The 23,020-nt window shown below is 41.5% G+C and overlaps 1 protein-coding gene across 8 annotated transcripts; it reads right to left on the minus strand.

Annotated features, from left to right (window-relative positions):
• Positions 1-1,747: 1,747 nt before the first annotated feature.
• Smarce1 (SWI/SNF related, matrix associated, actin dependent regulator of chromatin, subfamily e, member 1) lies at positions 1,748-22,799 on the minus strand. 8 transcript variants are annotated; one of them, XM_031351279.1, is made up of 11 exons: positions 22,079-22,799; positions 20,167-20,218; positions 19,946-19,989; positions 16,711-16,815; positions 12,499-12,579; positions 11,492-11,623; positions 11,069-11,240; positions 7,365-7,537; positions 6,241-6,342; positions 5,265-5,517; positions 1,748-2,886 (listed from the first exon to the last, which is right to left on the minus strand). In XM_031351279.1, exons 2-11 carry the CDS (start codon positions 20,171-20,173, stop codon positions 2,678-2,680), a joined length of 1,278 nt encoding a protein of 425 aa, XP_031207139.1. In that variant the 5' UTR covers positions 20,174-20,218; positions 22,079-22,799; the 3' UTR covers positions 1,748-2,677. The 8 variants fall into 8 exon arrangements, with proteins under 8 accessions (XP_031207139.1, XP_031207138.1, XP_031207140.1 ...); XM_031351278.1 differs by having other exon boundaries at positions 5,265-5,532; positions 22,079-22,791; XM_031351280.1 differs by having other exon boundaries at positions 5,322-5,532; positions 22,079-22,784.
• Between the last annotated feature and the right edge of the window lie 221 nt (positions 22,800-23,020).

Below are 23,020 nucleotides of genomic sequence, written 5' to 3' on the forward strand. Positions count from 1 at the left end.
GTGTTCTCTTATCTTTCAGAAACTTGAGATCATTGGCTTGGCCATAGAAAATAATTTCAGGACTAGATAGTATGAAGCAGCCTCAGGGCTTATAAGACATATCTTTTTACATTATTTTACTTGAGTGTTTTACCTGCATATGTCTGTGGACCACCTGTGTGCATGGTGCCCTCAGGGGCCAGGAGAGGCCACTGGATCCCCTGAAGCTGGAGTTAGAGAAGGAATCTAACATGGATCTTCTAGAATAGCCAGTCTTCTTAACTACTGAGCTGCCTCTCCAGCCTTGTATTAAAGGTATCTTAATTTATATTTTATAAGCCAGTCAGAGATGTTCAGAAAGAAAACAAACACCGGAGAGCACGTGTGTGGGCTTCTCAGAGTCATACTTCATCATTTTTACAGTAGTCATATAGAAAATTCTAGGTTTTGAAGCTAGTTTCTTCAAAAGTATGCTAAGAAACCCAAATGAGATCACAGGGTGGTTCCTGTGGGGCACTGACAGTCTTATAAACTATCAAGGGTGAGAGACAGGAAGTCATTAATGTAACAAAGCTAAAGTGTTGAAGTTCCTAGAAAATAGACGTCTGGGTGAAGGAGTGAGGTCCCACAAGGCCACATACTCCAGGGCTTAAGCCTGCTTCATTGCTGTCTTCATAACACAGCCATGTTGGAAAAGGCTGTCTACTCTGTCAGCCTAAGTCTTCTTGGCAAGTGTCAATTGTGTTCTTTCCTTTCTGACCTGCCCCACAATTCAGTACAGTGTGTTGCCACATTCAGTAACATAGGCAGCCATAATTTTACAGAAAGCCTTTGTACCTAAACATCCAAGAGGTACAGTAGAAATTCTGAGCAACAGGCATTTCTCAGCCCGAATGTCTGTGTGATGGGACCAGTCTCTCTCACACACCTGACTATTCTTATCAGCTCAGAGTCATTTAGAGAAAGGCTTGTAGGTTGTCTAGGCAAGTTGCAGAATTTGACATTTCTACAAAATCGCATGATTGTGAATTCCCCTTTTGGTTTTCCTAGAACTTAATAAGATGTAGACCTACAAATTTTATGCACTCATAAATAAAACAGATATGAGAGTAGAGAGTCTTAAGATATTCCAGTGTGTGTTATACTTAAAATAGTCTCAGTAACTTGTCCAAGCCTGTGAGGTGCGGGCTGTCAGATCTGCTATCCTTTGTACTCTTGAACTAAGAGCCATTTCACGTATTGGTGTCTACGCGCATGAGTCTAACTGAAACCATCAACTCAATCTTTCCCCATTGAGGTTGGTCTCATCTCAAATAGCTCCCTTTTGTGCTGGTGATAGTAGTGTCCTGAGTGGGCAGCCTTGCTCTAGGCTTCCTTTCTCAGAGCTGTCCTCAGTAGAGGCAGGGGCTGCTTCTGTGCTCTTGGCAACTGATGGCACTGTAAGAACCCAAGCCCTCAAAAGTCGTCTGCTCTTATTTGGCAGATTTTTTTGGCCCCACCTCACCTTCCAGGATTCTGTGGCCATCCAATTTGTCTGACACGAGACATGCACAGGCTGTATTCACTCAACAGCCACACTTCTTGCACACTACTTAAGAGATTTCTTCACAGTCCTCTTAATCTTACAGTTTATGAGGCAAGGTTCCTATGAGTGACAATCTTATGACTGTGGGTCATTTCATGATGTTCCTGTATTATAGGGCCCAAATTATGTCTGTTTTATCTTCTACAGTACAATAAAAATTACAGTGCAATAAAAACAGAGACCTTTGTCTTAATTTCTTTATTATGTTTGGACCTTTAAGAAACATACCATCATATATACCACTATTCAGTAAAAATCTACTCTAGATTTTATGGAGCACACACACTATGGGATCTCGAGCCTGGAGGTTTTCATCACTGTGAAGTGGATGAACGGAATTTCTGCTTTCCTTTTGGAGTGGGCCAATCACTTTGAAGTCTGTAGTCCATTATAAGAATATTCCATTCCTTAAGCACTGCTGTCTATCATGTCTTTGGAAAACCAATCTGGTAAAAAAGAATTTCTTCTTCCCTATACAATAAGGATGAATTTCCCAGAACACATCCCATATCAACTACACTAAGAAGCACTACAGATGTTCAGGTGCAGCTGCCATCTAACGAGGAGTCCACAGCAGTAAGTGCTCCCCTCCCCGCCTCCGCCAGACATCTCTGTACCATCTGATCTGTGTCTTGCCAGTTTCAGGATACATCCTACCCTGTAAGAGAACTCTTGATGTCTGACATCATTAATAAAAAGGGTGAGTGAACAGACATCCACATGTTTTCAAGAGGGTACTCTGTGTAAGTACACAAGCCAGGAGACTCGGGAAGCTGGAGACGGGCTGGGAGGGTTTAAAGCTATGGCTTTGATGAGCACCCAAGTGAGCTGAAGGAAGGCATTTGTAAGAGTAGACTCTGCAGCATCCAAGGTAGTTCTCAAAAAGAGATGGGTGTCTTTTTGATTAATCTCAGTTCTGAGGTTTCAGAAGTTGAGAGCTAAGAAAAGTGAGCGGCTGGCAACAGGCTATGATGCTGAGAGTTCAAAGACCTTTACGGTATCAACGGAAAAGGAAATAATTAATACACAGACCACATAACACCATTAAAACCAAAAAAACACATTTTTTTTTTCATTTAAAAAAGTTTTAGGTCACATAAAACAAGGCAACAATTACTCCTTCTTCTCCTCTTCTGGCACTGGGTCTGTGGGCGGCTCTTCCACTGTGGCGCTGTTGCTCTCTGAGCCGGTGTTACTGTCACTGGTCCCTTCCACCTCCATGCTGTCAACCCCCTCCTGCCCACTCTCCTTGTCCTCGGGAGTAGACGTGCTTTCGTCACCATTCTGCTGGCTCTCTGCTGCGTCTTCAAGGTGTGTCTCCTCTGTAACCACACATTTACCTCCATCAGTTCCAAGAAAAACATTCACTCTAACTATTCTGATGGCATAAGATGATCTGTCTGATATGACAGCAACTAGCCACACATGGAGAGGCACCTGAAATGAACCAGTATGACTCAAGAATATTGACGAATATTTGAGACAACTCAGGGTACAAAAATCTACATTTTTACCTATAGTATTATGAAATTTAAATACATACCAAACACTTTCGTGGTGAGAACTGAGCTTCTGAAATTAGGAAGTATATGAAAGGGGCTGGAGAGATGGCTCAGTGGTTAAGAGCGCTGGCTACTCTTCCATAGGACCCGGGTTCAGTTTCCAGCACCCACATGGCAGCTCACAACTATCTGTAACTCCTGTTCCAGGGGATCCAGACTAACACCCTCACACAGACATACATGTAGTCAAATCACCAATGTACATAAAATAAAAATAAATAATCTACAAAAAACCTGAAGTATGTAAATTACACACTGGATTTCAAAGATTTTCTACGACAAAAGAATGTAAGACATAGTCTTGTGTGTGTTCGGGTGTTCTGTTCCTCAATATAACTGTCCACGTTTTTTGGGACAGGGCCTCTCACTGACCTGGAAGTGACCAGGTAGGCTAAGCTGGCAGGCCAATGAGCCCTGGGGAGCTGCCCATCTGTATCTCCCCAGTACTGGATCATGGGCATGTACTACCATGCCTATTTTTCACATATGAGCTCAGGTCTCATCTACTAAGCTGTCTAGCCTAAAATGTTAATAATTTAAAAAATACTGGTAACATTGAAATATTTTTTTGGAGAGTTGGTTTAATGTAACATTAAAAGAGGCTGGGTTAAGATTGCCCTCAGGAGTCTGAGGCCGGCCTAGGCCACATAGTACAGCAAGATCCTGCCTAAAATACACAAAATGAAGGCACAGAAAGAGGCTGAGACGCTCTGTTTAAAGTTGTGCTGGGCCACTTCCTTGGGAAGCTGAATGTAAGATTCTGACATCTCCATTCCTTCAGTTCCCTTTCCTCTTCCTTTTCCTAAACACCCAGATGCTGTCAGAGGAGACAGGTCCCATCTGGGGCAAACAGACTCAGGACCGAGAAGATGGTCTGGCTGTGAGACGAGCAAAGAACTACACTTTGATTTGCAAGCATCTGCTGTAGCCAAAAAAAATGTGCTTTCAGCCCTAAACTTATGGTTAAATAAAACCCCCAAAAACAAAAAACCCCAAAACCAGGTTCACAAAACCAGAAAGAGGCCCAGACAATGATGATTAAAACCAGACTGTCTGAAAAGATAACCTGCTGAGTTAAATGTTGTATAAATGCCTGGTAGAGATACTGATGTTTCATTAAACATTGTCATGAGTTACTGTTTGAGTACAGTGAGAGTTGCCCATGTCCCTTTTACCATCAGTTGCTAATGTCCCCTAACTACCTTAGGCTTACTCCTGTTTAACACTAGGCAGGGTCAATAGTGCCGAAAGGCAAGGTGATCTAGAAAACTCCAAGAATAACCAAGTTCATCAGTATTTGATGTAAGTTTTATCTTTCTTTTCTTAAAAACAAACAAGCAAACAAAAACACAAAAAACAAAAACAATCCCAAACCATGAGGAATGCCTTTATTCAGGAAAACCAAACCATTGTGTTAGGGTGAGGCTGGTGGGTTACCAACAGGTGAGCTTAGACAGTCATCACTTTAGGCTTTGTTGGCCAGGAAGTCTGCCTCGAGTCCCAAACTACACACATACAGGTATAGATATGTATTATGCGCACACGTACACATGTGTGTATATGTGCATGAATACATGTATACATTCATGCACATACACACTGCTGTCCCCTCAAAGCTGCCACATGCAGTATGGGAACAAATGAGTGTGGCCATCTTCCAGTCAAACTTTTCTTACAGAATTATGGAGGTAGGACTTGGCTTACTGCTTTTACTTTGCCCAATGCCATCTTGGGACAAAGACAACAAATCTTGAGGCCGATCATACATCTTAGGTAAATAGTACCCATAAAGGTTGAAATATTATTGCCTGTTAATCTCTATATCAAACCCAGCAGCAGAATGCACTCATAGAGGCAGGTAAGTTGTTCAAATGAGATGAGACAGAAAGCTCAGTAAAGTCAGTGTCAACGACAGGCAAGACCCTCCACAGCTGTCTCCAGGCCCCCCCTCCCCCATTTTACTACAGCAGTTCAGGCAGCAAAGACTGACATCAACCACTATGCTATACTGTGGAGCCAGCAACAGTAGCAGTGAGTCTACTATGGAGAAAGAGTAAGACTGACTCAAGAGTGCCGGCTGCTGAAAGGCATCCAGGAAGGATGGCCGGCTTCCTCCTGGGGGTCGAGGAGGCGGTTACCTGTCTCCAATCCAGGAAGGATGGCCGGCTTCCTCCTGGGGTCGAGGAGGCGGTTACCTGTCTCCATAGGGATGTTCTCCTCCTCCTTCTTCTCCTCGCCTTTGTTCGCCACTTGCTCTTCCTCAGGGGCGATGCTGCTCTGACTGCGCTCAGCCTGCTCTGCCGCCTCCTTCTCCCTCTCCTCCTGCCTTTTCCGGGCCTGTTCCTCTGCCTGCGCGATCTCTGCTGCAATCTTCTCCATGTCTACTTCCACCTTCAGACCACATAACTAATTGTGAAGAACACATCAGTGAGCTCTCAGCAACGTTTCTTTCTTAGACCCTTAGACCCTGGCTTATTTATGTAATGATATTTATATGAGGAAGAAAAAGAAAGCAATGGTTTGTCCTGAAACTACAGGACAAAAAAAGCTGATCTAGTAGCCATCTGACACACAGGGGCAAGGGCTGCTAGAGCAGCTCCCAGGACTCAGCTAGCCTTAGGACTCCCCATTCACACTTCAGCTACCAAACTTGTGATTTACTTATTTATTTAGTCACTTATTTTGTGGCTTGTTTTGCTTTCTTGAGATAGTCTCTCTATGTAGTCTTGGAACTTACTATGTAGACCAGGCTGGCCTTCAAGTTGAATTCTGCTTCCCCTGCTTGGGATTAAAGGTGTGTGCCACCTGCCCAGCTGAGATTTGACACAAAATGTAACTGAACTACATCTTATGAAGACATCTATGAATAAATTATAATAGAGTGAAAATAATTCACAACTACAAACATTTTAAACAAAGCACTGGAGGGTTCTATCACCTGTGGGCCTAGTCTTTATATGTATACTACAAGACACTGCTAATTTATTATAAAGATAGTAGACTGTATGCTGTCATGTTAGTATTCTTTCAAAGTGACCAACACTCAATAGAAACATTACTTTAAGAAAAATACAACTGGCACATGATAAAGGTAGTGGGTGAATGGATGGATACCCTTTTAAGTTCATTGTTGAAGGAGTCTGTGCTTTCCAGGAACTTCCTCTTCTTTTCCTGGTGTCGTTCCTCTATCTGAAGGAGCTCGGCTTCTAGTTTCCGCTGTAAGGTGTCAGACCAGATATGTATAGTTATAAGTTTTTTCTAAAGCAGATGTAAAGTGCAGAAAGCATGCCATTTTAAAAATAGTCAATACTTTCAAATATAATTTTACATTTTTAATTGTGTGTACATGTTTGGGGGTATGTTCACCAATGCAAGTGCCCATAGAGGCCAGAAGAGGGCACTCAATGCCCTGGATTATAGATGGTTGTGAATCACCTCACATGGGTGCTGGGAACTGAACTCAGGACCTCTGGAAGAGCAGAATACCACTGAGCCATCTCTCCAGCCCACTAATTTTGCATTAAAAAATTAAATTTAGCTATGATTTTAAAAATGTAACATAGAGGAATGGCTGTGATTAATTAGATGTTAATGAATAAATTTGGGGGAAAACATTTTATAATAATGCAGCAAAGGCTGATAGGGGCCCTTAAATTCTTCAGTTTGCATCCATCTCTTAACAGATATATTTGCCACACAATGTTCTATTACAGTGTTCACTGACAAACTTAAGCTTCCTGAATGCTCCCTTCTTTTCAGCCTTTCTCAAACCACGCCTAGGTGTGTTACTTCACAGGTCTACTTATATGTAGCAGAGTCCACACAGTCGTGGATAGCTCAGGGGCTCCTTGTAATTTGATGCTAACTGCATTCTCAGATTTCCTGTAAACTTTCTTAATTTGTAAAATAAAGGCTAGAGCAGATAAAGGGAAGGTGGAGCTGAAAGTTGAGAGAGAGGAGGAGGAGTGGGAAAGAGAGAGGACCTCAGAGGAGGAGGTGGTGGGAGGAGTTGGAAGGAAAGCAGAGAAGTGCGGCCTGGAGAAGCCACAAATTCTAAGGGTTCTCATAGACGGGGAAGATGGTAGTGTAGTGGTTGATCTGCCCAATCTAGGCGCACAGCTTGTATTCATATTGTTTTCATTGCTGGGGCATATTTGGGTTGGAGAATTACTGCAACATCAGACCTGGGATGTGTGACATAGACTCCTTCTATTATAATGAATGGTTTCTGAACTTACCTGATGAACCATTAAAGATTGGACCTGTCGCTTGAGGACCTGCATTCTAGCTGTTGTGACAACTGACCGCACATCAGGTACCACACTCTCACTGAGGATCTCACTGATGAGGCGGTGGTTTCTCTGGAAACGGGCAGTGGCTGTATGCTTCATTGAAAAGCCATCATCATAATCTGGAATGAAGGAAATGTCCTGGAAGTTAGGCGATCACTTATCATAACAACGTTAACAAGCAGTCACTTAAAAGTGTGGTCCTCAGTGCCCTAGCAGGGGGGCTTGCCTAACATCAGGGGCATCTGAGCAGGCTACAGTAAGAACCATGCAGAGACGGAAGACACAACCCACCCAGTGCTGTTCTCATAAAGCTACTAAGGCAGTGGTTCTCAACCTGTGGGTCTCGACCCCTTTGAAGAATTAAACAATCCTGGATATATGACATATTAGATATTTACATTACAATTCATAATAGCAGCAAAATTACAGTTATAAAGTAGGTACAAAAGTAATTTTATGGTTGGGGGTCACTACACCATGAGGCACTGTATTAAAGGCTTGCAGCATCAGGAAGGTTGAGACACTGTATTAAGGTATGATGTGTGTCTGATATTTGGTTCAACCACAAACAACATATGCTCATACCTCTTTAGTCCTGGGATTCGTGCATGTGATGGCAGAACTTGAAATTCTGCCAAATGTTCCATTCTCTCGGTAATTATCAAAGGCACTTGATATATGCTACACTGTAACTGGGAGGTATTTTTACAATGGTTGGTAAAATTAATAAAAATATCCATTTGCAGAATTAACTTATCACCATCTTCTCTAGTAATATTTAGTGTTTTCCAGGTAGTTTTTGTTTCATCACATTAAAAAATGGTAAAGACCCAAACTAATCTTATAGAAAAAACACAACTTGATTTAAAGGCTGGGAGATAAAGTGTTTGCCAGGCAAACATGAGGATCTAAATTTGGATCCAAGCCAGCATCCAAGTAAAAGATGGGTGTGACAGATTCTAGAGGCTCAATGGTCATTCTAACTAAAACAGCAAGTTCATTGAGAGAGACTCTGTCTCAAAATAGTGCAGAGAAGCACTATAGGAACCATCTGGATATCACCTCTACCTTCCATACGTTCCTGGACAGGGAAGTACAGTGCATACACCAGGCCCAACCTTATCCCAACACCAACACACACACTACACACTCACAGATATTTGATTCTAAACTTATTTTTAATTTTGCCAGTTTATATGTACATGGCTGTTATTAATGTGTAAAGGTGCCATCTAAACTTAGGTACATATAGCACACATTTTGCTTATATTTTTTTATGTGTGGGGGTTATTTTTTTGATGTGATGCATGCATCTGGTCTACAGGTATGCACACATACCTGTAGTGGAGTCCAGAAGAGAAGTGTCTTCTCTATCTCTTTTTGCTTTATCGCTTTAAAACACCACCTCTCACTGACCTGGAAGCTCACCATTTTGGCTAGGTTAGCTGCCCATGGAGTGCCAGAATCTGCTTATTTCAGCTCCCAGTGCTGGTGTTATGGGGATGTGCCAAGCCACGCAATTAACATGGGTCCTGGAGATGTGAACTGAAGTCCTTGTGCTCACATGGCAAGAGCTCTAGAGCTCCAAGGTGTGAGATCTTTTTGAGACAAAATTTCATGTAGCCCAGGCTGGCTCTGAACTCAAAGTAGCCTTCCTTTCTGCCTTAGTTTCTCAAGAGTCATTTTAAAAGCCCTCACTATCTTGTGCGAATCAAGGTTGGTCTTGTGCTGAGATGACAAGTGTGTACCACCACACCCAGCATGGACGCTTACGTCTAGTAACCCCAGAGTATTTCCTTTATCTTGCCGTCACCCCCATATACATGGTAGTAACCTGAATTAGTACTTAATAGTTTTCTTTACACTAACTCATTAAATAAAGCAAGTGTTTTCCTTCTAATATAAATCAAAACAAAGTTTGTCTCTGAACCACCTAATCACCCTTTTAAAAAATGATTCGTTTTATGTATGAATGCTCTATCTGCATGTACACCTGCATGCCAGAAGAGGGCATCAGATCTCATTATAGATAGATGGTTGTGAGCCACCTCGTGGTTTCTGAGAATTGAACTCAGGAACTCTGAAAGAGCAATTGGTGTTCTTAACTGCTGAGCCATCTCTCCAGCCCCGACCTAAACCTTTTAGCATTTCTGACAGGTGTAGGGACCACACTTTAGAAAAGAAACTCTGCTACATACAGAGGCTTGCATGCTGCTAAAGAATCATTTAAAAAGCCCTATCTTGTGTGAATCAAGGTTAGTTTTGTGGACCTTCTGACAGTTCTCTAAGAAGCCAGTGGATGCTGCCATCACAGATGAGGCCTCTGTCTCTTGGTTTTCTGTACATTTCCATCTCTCAAGTCCTTCTAGACATGTGGTGTATGACCCACATTTGTATGCTGAACAACCCTTTCACAAAAGCTACATACCAGATATCCTTCAGATTTAGAAAGCATTAGAATGCTTTAAGTAGGGCTTAATGGGCCATCCTAGTAGGAATAGGGGAGACTTTGTTGCTGAGAGTGATTTGAGCTGTGCTGACCTGGCCTGAGAGGGTTAGTGGAGAAGAATTTCAGTATGAGGCCTAGAGACTTTTTGTGGTATTTTGGTGAAGAATGTGGCTGCTTTTGGCCCTTGCCTGAAGAGTCTGCCTGAGTCTAAGGTAAAGAGACTTATATTAATTGCACTGACAAAGGAAGTCTCAAAAAGAGCGATTTGAACAAGGGTAGCAAGCTTAGAAAAGAAAAATATAAAATATATGGTTCAGGTATTAAAGGGACACCAGGAAGTAAAATGGAGCTGAATCCCATGTTCTAGGAGATAAGAGATTAAGGGATTTGGGGGTAAGATCCCATCCAGCTAAATTTAGATCCAAGCATGTTGGTACACATGCTGATCCAGCATTACAGGAGACAGTCATGCAGATCTCTGCCTTCAAGGTCAATCTACAGAGCAAGCCAGTAAGCAGCATTCCTCTATGGCTTCTGCATCCGCTCCTGCTTCCAAGTTCCTACCCTGTGAGAGTTCCTGTCCTGACTTCCTTTGGTAAGATCAGCAATGTAGAAGAAGTGTAAGCTGAATAAACCCTTTCCTCTCCAACTAACTTCTTGGTCATGATGTTTTGTGCAGGAATACAAACCCTAACTAAGACAGGGTGTGTCAACAAAAATTTATCCCAGAATTTAGAAGCTGAGACTGGAGAATCAGGTAATCTTGGGAAACACAATGAGACCTTGTGTTGAAAAATCAAACAAATCCTTTATTCTGAGTATAAAGACTTTGAAAAGTAATAAATACAGCTTTTTTTCTTTAATAATTTTCCACCCTGTAAGGAATATTTTTTTCATGGGAAAGTCACACACAAAAATCTTATTGCCAGGCAGTGGTGGCGCACACCTTTAATCCCAGCACTTGGGAGGCAGAGGCAGTTGGATTTCTGAGTTCGAGGCCAGCCTGGTCTGCAGAGTTGAGTTCCAGGACAGCGAGGGCTATAGAGAGAAACCCTGTAAAAATCCTATTATTACACAAAAATCTTATTATTAAAAAGATTTAAAGTTATGCTTTTCCATTTAAAAGAATAAAAGCCTTGAACTAGGATTTCTTTTCTAATTCAGAGAGAATACATACACAAAGGCCCACTTTCAACCTTACCATCTGGATCCTCAGCAGGCTGAATGCTCATGTAAGGTTCTCCTTTCTCCATGCGAGACTGTCTCTGTCGACTTTCTTCCTCTAATGCAGCTTCCGCACGACTTTTTGCGTTAATATAGGCAAGGTATGCAGGGGAATTATGGTAGGCCTTCATAGACTCATTGTACTCTATCTGAAATGCAAAGGGGGTTGGTTTTATAATGTACATTCTACTGTACAGGCCACCATGGGCACCTGCACTGTTCATCTGAACGTCAGAGGGCAAAGATAAAAAAAACGGTGTCGGGACAGCCACCTCTCTTTCTGAACTCAGAACGTGCCACTCAGGTGAGTGGAACTTGGTGGACAACACTTCAGTGCAGCTCAGTCGTCTGGTCATTCTTTGCTTCTTTTATAAATTATAAGCCAAGGCAGTCCTCCTACCTTTTCTGCTTCGTATTCGTTTAAATATTCTTGCTTCTCTTCATCAGTGAGATCTCGCCACATGCCACCAATAATCTTGCCAATCTCCCACAACTTCAGGTCAGGGTTGGAAGCCTTTACTTGGTCCCAGACCTTAAAAAGTTAATAGTTGAAAATTCAATATTAGTGCCTAAGTAGATAGTCCTTTAAAAATACTCTACTATGGAAACGTTTAAATACAAACAAGCAAAGAAGACAGTATCAAACTCATATGCAGCAATCAGCCTGCTTCGTGCCAACAGCTGGCTTACCTCATTTTCCTCTTTACTGGATCTCACTCACCACTGTCATTTTCTCATAAATACTTTAAACTGATTAAGCTAAGGACATCACTAATCACTGTTCACACTCGTAGCGAATTAAATGAACAATTAACTCTATGTCTCTAACTGTTCAAGTGAATTTAGAGGTAGTTAATTTTTTGTCATACTATCAAACATATATATAATAATTATAACCAATATTTTTCTATACTTATTAATTCATTTGATACTCTTGGAATTGAACCTAAGGGCTCTCTCTCCTCCTTTTCCTCCTTCCTCTTACTTGGTTTTTCGAGACAGGGTTTCTCTGTGTAGCCCTGGCTGTCCTGGAACTCACTCTGTAGACCAGGCTGGCCTCAAACTCAGAAATCCGCTTGCCTCTGCCTCCCAAGTGCTGGGATTAAAGGCTTGCGCCACCATAAGGTATCAATATACAGAGTCTTATACTCTCCTTTCTACTTAACATTCTTCTCATGTCTTTCAATATTCTCAAAAAGATATCACTTTCATGGCTGTAGACTAATCTGTTTAAAAAGATTTTAGCAGTTAATTTAACCATGCTCCTGAGTTCTGGAATTCTGAAATGAGAACGAACTACTTAAAAAAGTACAAGTTTTTAAATTCTTCCCTCAAATATGTATAAAGAAGATGTCAAGCCAGCCTGAAATTGCATGTAAGGCCAGTAGGCAGAGCTCTGGCACCCACCTTTCTGCTGTACCTCATGTAGGGCATCAGCGGCTTATCTGGTGGCTTTGGAGGCTTTGGAATCGTAATGCCAGAAGACGCCTGTAAAAGAGTAAAATACATTCATTATTCAACCGCAAGGAGCTCACTGCCACCTGAAAAGAAAGTCCCTTAAAAGTTCTAATGCGCCTTTCTTCTACTCGTCCATGGATATAAGATTCTTATATTTCCTCCAAAGAAAATAGATATCACTGCAAATTCAGAAATGTTTATATCAGAAGAAAATGACTTTAAACACATGATATTTAATGTCTTACTTAGCAGTTTATTGCCACTGTTTTGACAAGCTGCCTGCAAGAATAAAATATTATATAATAATCCATACACTGAAAATGGAAGTTATATGGCAAACAACTCACATTTAGGACATTACCTGGTATCCTTTTATTTTGCTTAGTACCATTACACATATAGTCAACACTGGTTTATCTGTAGACTCTGAGCTCTTAGCACTTACCATACACATACTGTCTACAGGGGATCTTGTTATCATGTCAGGAATGCACTCTCATACAAACAGCACAAAGACCATCTCCCAGGTTAAAAAAAAAATCACCAATAAGAGATAGGAGCTAACAAGAAATCTAGCAAATAAAAAAAAAAGGAAAAGAAAAAAATTTCCTTTAGAAATAAGAGATTTATGCCTGTTAAATTTTTAGTATCATAGTTTTCTGTCTTCTACTTTTGCAGTTATAGGGCGTATCTTCTTACAGGGGTCAAGTTATGTGAACTCAAGTCATACTTTTCTTGTCTTCAATCCTATGGCCACAGAAATAAAGAACTGACTTAAGCACTGGGCACTGGGACTCCTGTCCCAGCCTTGCTATGTTACTTTTGAGGCCCAGTCCTCAAAGTTGTTTTTGTGGAAAAGCTACAAGGACAAGGAAAGGCAGGCCACATGGAAAAGGAAAAATACAAGAAAGGGGACTAAAATTGTCTTCAGAAAGGTAGTGAGGAGGTTGGTGAGAGAGAAAGGACAGAGGGAAGCACCAAGAGGGTTAAGTGCTAGCTCCTGCATCTGAGGAGCCAGGCGACTTCTGGCAGAAGCCCCGTTTAAAGCTGCTACTCCAAGGGCAACTGGTTCTCAGCTTTTCTATCTCCTTGTTTATCAGTGCTCTGACGGAGGAGCTATCCCACCTGGTCTGACATCACTAGGGGAGTCTGGTTCTGAACCTCTTTGCAAGAATGGGATTCTAATTAGCAAAACACACACTGGCAAATCATTGCTGCAGTGACTCGAAGACAGATCTGGTCTTAGGCAGCAGTGGGCAATGGAATGGGATGAGACCTGGAGGCAGAAACTGTCACAGTGGCTAGAGCAGCCACCCAGGGAAGCAGGCACCACAGTTCACAGGAGTCAGAGTCATCGGTAACCTTACAAAGCTTGCTTCTCAACACAGGAAATAATTAGAAAACATTTTCAATCCAGAGCCCATACAAACTTTTGGAATACAAAGTGGGTTCCAAAAAAAAAGTTGTGCCAATATTTGAAGGTGCCAAAATATTGTTAACAGTTAAAAATTTTAACGTGTACTTTTAAAGCTTTAAATATAAATTAAAACACTTAAAAAACAAAGTTTAGTCATAATTGCTCATATGTTCCAAAGAATATTTTAGAACATTAATAGATTTGCTAATTCACCCCCTTTCCCAAAGAAATGTACCCAGATAATACTGAATTCATATTATTATTACACTATCAGTTTACAAATAAAAAACAAACAAAACAACACAAAACAATGTTCTCCCATTCCCTAAGAATACATTCCATTGGTCTGAGGATCTTTATCACCACACATGACCAATCTGCTTAACATCTCTGACATCTTTCTAACTGCCTCAAGCACTTCTCTGCCCTCACTGAGCACCTTGTTTAATCCTTTCTTGTTAAGACTCAACCAGAAACAATTGGCTCTTTCCCAGGAACAAGATTTTGGAGAGTTCAACTTTGCTTTGTCGATGAGGATCTTTCCTTTGTTGATGAGGACACCCACCCGCAGCACTGCTTCTCCATCTATCCAAATTCTGTCTTAAGCAAATATTAAGCTTGTTAACTGTTCTGAGAGTTAGGTCCTAGGCAGTCTATGATAAAGTCCACCATCTTGGGGCTGACTCATCTCAGACAGCACAAAAGGGTTTTATTTCATTGTTTCTTTCTCAATTCTTAGCTGCTTCTCTGGTAAGGTCTTATTTATGAATTTTCTTCTGGAGAAAGGATTTCTACTAGCAAGAAGTAGGCTTCCTTTAACATTTTGTCTCAGTCTGTTTACAAACCTGTGTATCAGAGAACATGAACTATCATCACCTGAGCGGAGTGATCAGGCCTGGGTTACACTCAAAGCTGTCCTAAGTCCTCCAAAGGTCTCAATCTGGTACCTAAGTAAAACTACCCACATGGAACAAAGCTCTTGCTTAGGGTTACACAGAATTATTCCACCAAATCACTGTGGCTACTTTTATTTCCAAAAACTCCCCACGAGGTAGTGCACCATTGGGGTCATTCTCTACAAACAGCTATTATAAGCCAAGTTCGTCTCCAAACAGTAAGGATAAAAGAGAATGCAAACCTCTGGGTCTCTAGCAGTTTGAGCAGTCTTCAAGTCTGATGATAATAGGACAAAAGGACAAGAATACAAGAAAACAACTACAAAGAACGGAAACACCAAACTTCTTAGCCTAACCTCGCCCCTATATTGAAGCTAGAGCTCAATTTTCTGAGTTCTTCTGTTCCCCTACCTAGGCCCAGACAAGGAGTGTCTTTCTCCTTTTTTCTAGTTTCCACTGTATGATCTAACTTTGTGTCAACAGAGAAGTCTCACAACTACGTACAAAGAGCTGGCTATTTATACAAACCCCAAACTAAGTTATTCTAGGATCACATGGTTACTCCTGCTCTACTAACATGGCCACTAAGAGCTTTAACCATATAGAGCTATTCAGAACCACGTTCTTAACTCACTACCCATAAATACATTTCTGCATTAACACACAAGATCCCAAACTAACTGTGCTTACTGTGTGAACTATAATGCTCTTCATCATCTGATGACCTTGCCTCTCATTCCACCTGGGAAACGATACATTTAGACCAGGGAAAAACATGTATTGCTGCACACACTGTGTGCACACATAAAAACCATTTTGTCAGAACCTTTTTCAAATACTGTGAAATATGTATGGCACATAAAACTTGATATGCTTATGAAGTACAAATTATGCAGAAACAATGAAAAATTAGACAAACAAAACCTATCCAGCTAAGCAATATGCTTACCAGGACAGACACACAGTTTGAGAGTGACGAGTTTTCAGCTCTAGCTTTACTACAGGGTGAGAGGGCTTTTTTATGATTACAGAAAATGAAAACCAGATACTAAAAAGTTTACAGCCATCTGTGTTGTATATATTCTCACCAATACCACATTCTAATGGAGGTATTTGACTTTTGGATTTATTACCTTAATTTCCTTTGAGTTTAAGATAATTTTAAAATAAAAGCTTTGAAGTATATTATCCAATTTTGACTATCTTAGTTGAATCACTGAAATGAAATTCCCTAAGTTTTAAGAATCATCTGTCTACAACAGATTGGAAAGCTATACTTATCTAATGCCTAGAATTAATTCTATTCAAGTTTTATTCCAAAATTCCTTGAGATGATAGTAAAATCTTTTTCTGTATTAAGCTGGAAAGAAATGAGTCTCAGATATGTCACTAAATCCAAAAGACAAACAACTAAGAGTAGAAGGTTGAAAGGCAGGTATGCCAAAAGCTTTCTAGTCCAGACAAAGTCAGGCCTTCAAAGTCCTAACATTCCTTAAGAAACTATGTCCTTGAGATAACGCCAATTACCTTCAACAATGAAAGATACTCTTCATGTTATAAAGTATTTTAACCAAAAGCATTCTACATTTGTTTACATATATAGTATGAGCATTAAGGGTCCAAGGCTTTATCCCTACTGATCACCAAGTAGAATGGGATTTCTTTTCTTCCAGGTACATATCCAGACTGCACTTTTTTTTTTTCAGTGTAAGACTGTACAAAATAGTTGAAAAGTCAGGTTAAATTTTTTTAAATGGCTGTGCTTCTGATTCAAAAGGACCTAGCTCTGGAGGCATTTCTGGTCAATTCCAGTTGTTTGCCGGAGGCTGTAATAGTTGATTCTCCTACCGTGACCCGGCTGTTGGTGCCCGGGTTCCCTCCCAGCCTGTAGTTGTTGTAGGCGAGATGACTGTATGGATTGTATCCCACAAACCCTGGTGTGCTGGGCATTTGCTGATGGAAACAAATGAGACAAAAACACGAATGAGAAATGAGCTCAAACGAGGGAAACACAGAAATGAAAAATGATCTGCATATGGCATGCAAAAGCAACCTGAATTTAAACAAGCAATGATGTGTTGTAATTGGTTTTTGTTACTGTTTTTTTTTTTCCACTGAGAAACTAGTCTGCAAGTATGCATGTGCATGCATGTATGCATGTTTCTTCTCGTTCCTACTTTTCCTTGGTGGGTTAGGGTTAGGGATGCGTGTGAGACCGAGTAGTTGTGTCTTGTTCTGAGGAAAGCATCACACTGCAATGCAAACATCTAGAACTATTTCATGGTCGACAGTAGGAGATAACTTAGTAATCTGTGATGTCTGAGATAGGAAAGTTTCAAGTATGATAAACTTTAAAGTCTGAAAACACTACATGCAAACAAAACATGATTTATTTGACAGTTATGTGGATGCCACCAGTGCACTCATTTACTAAAAACAAAACGAGAAATGGATCTGCTTTTCCAAGACAGTTTTAAATAATTTTATATGTGACAAATGAAAAGAGACTGAAATCAGGAAGCCAGGAATTGTCAATAGGATAGAACATATGCTGGATTCAATGGATGTCACATGCATGATTTCAAAACAAGGACTTGTAAGAAATGCATAGATTTCATACTGGGGTCCTATCTGATCTTTAACCAAGTCATTCTTTCATAGACTTTCTCTTCCATCTCTTCTTTGATCCATCTTCCATAGGTAATCATGAAGAGTTTATGTATTTAATTTTAATGGGAACTACTTTTTTAGTTGACAGACTTGAACTTTCTTTTTCATCTGATTTCCTGAAGTCTCTCAGCCTTTCCAAATACAACTGCTCACTGCAGCAACAAAACTCTTGATTTTTGTGAATTACATGCTGATATAATCACAAATGGGTTCTTAGGTAATTGTGGCCTTGTGGTTAATACAATGACATCCAGTGTTCATAAAACCAAGGCAAAATGCATAAAAAGAATGTGGTAAAGAAGAGACCAAAAGTGTAGTTGACTTAGTGACACTCAGTCATAACAAGTGATAGCAATGCCATTTTTACATGCAATTAACATAACTCTCCTCAATTCAACAAAAGTACACTTGACACATCCCAGCTAAACTTAGTTGTTTCAAAATAAATGCCATTTCCTAAAACATGCCCTTGCATATATCCTTAGTATCCAAAGACATTCAAGCAGGCAGCACATGTGATACTTTTTAGAGGAAAACAAAGTGGTCAGTTTATAGCCCATATAGTTAGGAAAGACGCAAATTAAGCATATTTAAGTAGCAAAACACAGATGAAATTGTAAAGGCACAGAGAAGGGCGTGTTCCACAGGGAGTGGTTCATTTGAGCGGTGGCAGTGGAAGGGGTGGGTGGTGATAATGGTGGTAAAAGCAATGACATTTAAAAAAGAGAAAGACTAACTCATTTCATATCCATTCTGCTGGGTATTACAATCCCTAGTTTCTGGATTTTGTGTATAAATGTGAAATTATGATGAGTGTTAAAAAAGGACCTCTTTCTTCGTATGAAAACTCAGAAGAGGATCTTGGATTTTAAAAATATTTTTATTTAAAAAATAATAGCAAGTTTGTTCACTAGACACTCCTGGAGGTAGTATTTATATAAAAATGATACCTCCGAACACTGATTACAGAATAATATAAGGAAATAGGGGAATTTGAAAAAAACGAAACTAATATATTGCATTTACACCATTCTAAAGTTGAGGGGCCTGCTTCTGTTTTTGAGGTGAGACTTTTAATGGCTCAACTAAACCTGCACACAACCATGAGTGGAATGTGATGGAGATGGGGGTAAGAAATGTTCTTTAAGAAAGAAAAATAATGAAGCACACAACTTTACAGTCTACTGGAAGCAACCTTACAGACTGTATTACATGAAGTGAAATTAAGAATGTATGATAGGCTTTTTAAAAGGAGCATCTAAGGAAAAACAAATTGTTGATAAATGTAACTAAAACATTCACCTATGAGTTAGTAAATCAGACTAGTTACCTAGCAGAGAAAACAAAAGGCAAGGAACTCATTAGTAATAAAAGTAGACTAGCCTGAAATTAGTTGGTAGAGGGTATGGAAAGAAGAGCTAGCAGATATTAAAGAATTAATTTTGGGCTGGGCATGCTGATAATCCCAGCATTTGGGAGGCCGAGGTAGAAGGATCACCATTTGGAAGCCAGCCTAGGCTACATAAAGACCCTGTCTCAAAACAAAACAAAATAAATCAAAATAATCCTGATTCAAATTTTGTAGGATATGAGTTTGTTAAGTGGTCTTTTTGTTGTTGTTTTAAAATGGTAAGAAAGCCATTTCAGCATTTCAACAAGGCCAGTACAGTCTGCTGCTAAATTGGAATTGTAGATTGGACAATTATTTTACAAGCTGTTCAAGCTGGGCAAGAGCTTGCTGGGTAAAAACAGTTCACACCCATTAGGCACCTTTAGACAGATCAGATCTATTTGGCAAACCAAATAGAGCCAAATTCAGTAGCAAGATCTGACCCATGGGTAAGGAGACCCTGACCTGAGCAGCTTTAAAATAAGATTTATGAGTGTAGTTATCCTTAGAATAAGAAACTTTATTTAATGTGAAATCTTTATATACAGACAAGAAAGTTTAATTAAAAAATGTGTGTTGCTGGGGTTCCAGCCTAGGGCCTTGCACATGCTAGGTGAGTGCTCTGCCACTGAGCACCCCAGCCCTTACAGTGGGAGGAAAATGTAACCGGCTGAAGGTTAGGTTTAAAGGCAACAAAAAAGAATAATGCCAGAACAAGCATTTACTCAGTATCAACTGAAAGACCCTTCACCAGGGAAAAAAGGGCAAGAAAGGAGTGTTTCACGGATTTCCGCTTAGGAAAAAAGAGCACAGGGGCTGGGAGCTCACAGTATGTATTTTTAAATGTTGGGTTGGTTCAAGGTGGGATGAAAGGAGTTATTTTATTTAGTAGGAAGTACTGATTTTTAGCTGAATTGTCTATCCTGTGGCTGTGATGATTGAGTGACTGTCAGTGGAAGACATCTGGGTTTTTGTATCAAGGCCAGACTTGGCTATTACATTAACAAGAAAATTAAAACTTACTGTTGCAGGAGCTGGGGTGGGAGGTGGGGCATAAGATGGTCTTTCTGTTTGAAAGAAAATAAATAACTTCTTGTAAACAACTGAGATATAATACTATGCAACAAAACTACCAATGGTCCTGTTTTGAAGAAAAAAAAAATGAGAGTATTTTGGAATTCCCATTTGCTAGGGCATTAGTCTCGTATTAACACAGATTGATAAATATAAAAATTGAAACTTACTTGACATTTTGGAAGATTAAGTTCTCAGTTCCTTAAGAATGAATCTGAGACACTAAAATAAAAAAAAAGAAAAAAAAGAAAAAAAAAGAGAATCAAAACTCAGCAAGCATAAGAGAATGTTTTCCTAAAGAATAGGGTAGTTTGGTATTTCTGAGCATAATTACTTCATTGTTAACTGCTAATAATCAAGCCTTTTGCATATTTTAAACTAGTTCTTACAGTCATTTGATTGATCAGAATTAAATGATGAAAATAAATTACTGGGAAATTTAGAGTTATATATTAGAGATGGATTTTTAGGTTTTTGCTTATGATACTGAGAGCAGCGTCTTGTATGGAAAACATTTTGCTGATGCCATGCAAACGATTACTTAAGACTGATAAAAAAAAATAATGACAATAGAATGTGATGTATTATCAGGGTGACCCCAACAAGGCCTACCAGATACTGACACATAACCCCTGATCAGAAGCTCTGCCTTACTTAGGGGGCATCTTTTATTGAAGCAGAGCAATGTCTTTTATCCCCGGAGGCAGTGTGAAAGATAACTCGGTGTGATAACAAACTTTACACTCTCTTTTGTTGGTAAATAGTTTCATAAGAGCTGGAACAATTTTCTGAGGCTACTTATAGGACACTTGTTCCTTTCCAGCCCATTTCAGAAATTATCTTAGGTGATTTCTTGATAAATTATCTGGACAGAATTAACTGTATCGTCTCTGTATCCCTACATGGCTTACAAAGTTCAGCGGCCTTTTTCCTCACACAACATGTGAATGCAGCTAGGTTCTGTCTTGCAAGACAGGAGGGATGGTCTAATTTATTATTGTATTACTCAAACGTAGCTCAACTCTTCATAAATATGGTTTTAGTATGATCAGCTCAAAACATGGACATATCTGAGCTTGCTCCTTACTCCACATAGACCACAAATGTTAATGCATAAAGAGATGGAATTTTTAGAAAGATGGTGAATACACTTTTTTCTCCTTCTACTTTTCATTTTAAGGAAGTGCCTCAAATCATCAGGGTAATTGTTTCTGATGTGGAAATAGCTAATTGTTTTCAACCCATCTCTCTTTTCCTTCCATCAACACCCAGTAGGCCTTGCTGTGGGGAGCCCGGAGAGAAACTGTGACAGGGGTCCCTGGTACCTTACACTTCACTGCTAACACTTACAAAGGATTGCTCTCCCGGGGTAACAAGATAAACTCTAGTAGTGAGTGGATGTAACCATAGTGCCTGGCACGGGACTCGGTATTTGCTGGATTAATTACCTTACGGGTCAGGCTTATGACACGGTCTTGCTCACTAGTCACAACGACCCTACCAGATGCGTACGGCTGTCCCCATTTTACAAAGAAATCAGTCTCGGGGCGATTTAAGTGTGTAAGGCCATACATACATAGGCCCAGATCTGGCAGAGGTGGGTTTAAACCCAACCCACGCCGTCTCACACTTCGCTCCAGGCCACCCTGGGAGTTTTTAGGTCGCTGCTTGAACCAAATAAATACTAAAAATAAAAATAAAGGGGGAGGGGGAAGACCATCTTCCTGGTGGGTGAGGATCCCCGCTGGCCTTGCCCAGAGGGCTTCCCGAAGTCCTTTCCCTTGAGTTTGTGGCTGGCGGGGGGCGAGCTTTTCTGGAAACTCCCCCGCAGGGGGATTGTGCATTGGTGCTCGGCCGGCGTCGCGAGTCCAGCGTAAAGGGACTAGTGGCGGCTCCGAGGAGGCTGTCCCGGATGGGGCTGCCCCGCCGCCGCTAGGCCTCGGAGGCCGCACCCGCTCTAGCTCCCGCCTTGCAGGCGAGGCCGAACCCCAGCACCCCACGGGAACTCGGGGTCCCGCCAAGCCGAGACACCACAGCTCGCCACCCTCCCCGACCGGGTTGGGCCCACTGGGAAACACTCACCCGCGGGCCGAGAAGGCGCCCGCCGCTCCGGCTTCGCTTCCCTTTGTCCCGCGCTCGCCCCGCCCCTCGCGCCGGAGCTTCCGCGCTCGCACTTTCCACACGCTCCGGGAATTTTCTGCAGGCCTCGGCCGGCTCTCTTCAGACGAGCAGCCCTTCCAGGAAGCACGCGGCCAGGCTTAGTGCGCCAAGGATTTTTTTTTCAGGCTCCTCGGTTTCCTCAGAAGTCTTTCAGTTTGGATCCGGTCCCAGCCGGGCGCCGATTCGTCACGGCGAGGAGGGCGGAGAAGGCTGGGCCGCGTTGCGGGCCCTAGTTCGCGGCCCGGCGGCAGGAACTGCGCAGACGGCGCGCCGGGACTTCACCGAGGCGGTGGGCGCCGCCGCGGGAGGCGGGCGCCGGGGGAGGGCTCGCCGGAGCCTCTCCCGAGAGAGGGCAGGACGCAGCTCCCGTACCGTGGCGTGTCCCTTCGCTCTGCTCCTCAGTACTTCGCTGATGGGCGTATGAATGGAAGATGGAAAATGGAGGCGGGGAGGACCTGGGTCGCCGCGTTTAGGTCCTTGCTGGCGCCCAGTGGGGCTCCCCTGCCTCCGCCTAAGCGAAAAGCAACACGGGAGTTTTGTAGTTTTCCCAGACGCTTCTAGAGGTTGAGTGATGGCGACAAGTTTCTGCGCCTAGGGTCCTCAGATGTCAGCTCACTCCTTCCAGCTGGCATACCTGTGACAATTCACATCCCTTCTCAGGAGGGCCAGTTCAGCTCAGCCTCGCTTGTCTGTAAATAGTCAGCTCAGTGTTTCTTTGTGATGCCCTCCTGTGTCTGATACCCTCTATGTGGGAAAAAGCCACCTGCTACCTTGAAAGTCTAGAAAACAAAGTTTCAGACATCTGGGCCGGACAATTTCATAATTACCAGTGATTTCTAAGGGCTAGACATGTAATTAGGTGTT

This window comes from Mastomys coucha, unplaced genomic scaffold (genome assembly GCF_008632895.1).
Source record: "Mastomys coucha isolate ucsf_1 unplaced genomic scaffold, UCSF_Mcou_1 pScaffold5, whole genome shotgun sequence".
Lineage (NCBI taxonomy): Eukaryota > Metazoa > Chordata > Mammalia > Rodentia > Muridae > Mastomys > Mastomys coucha.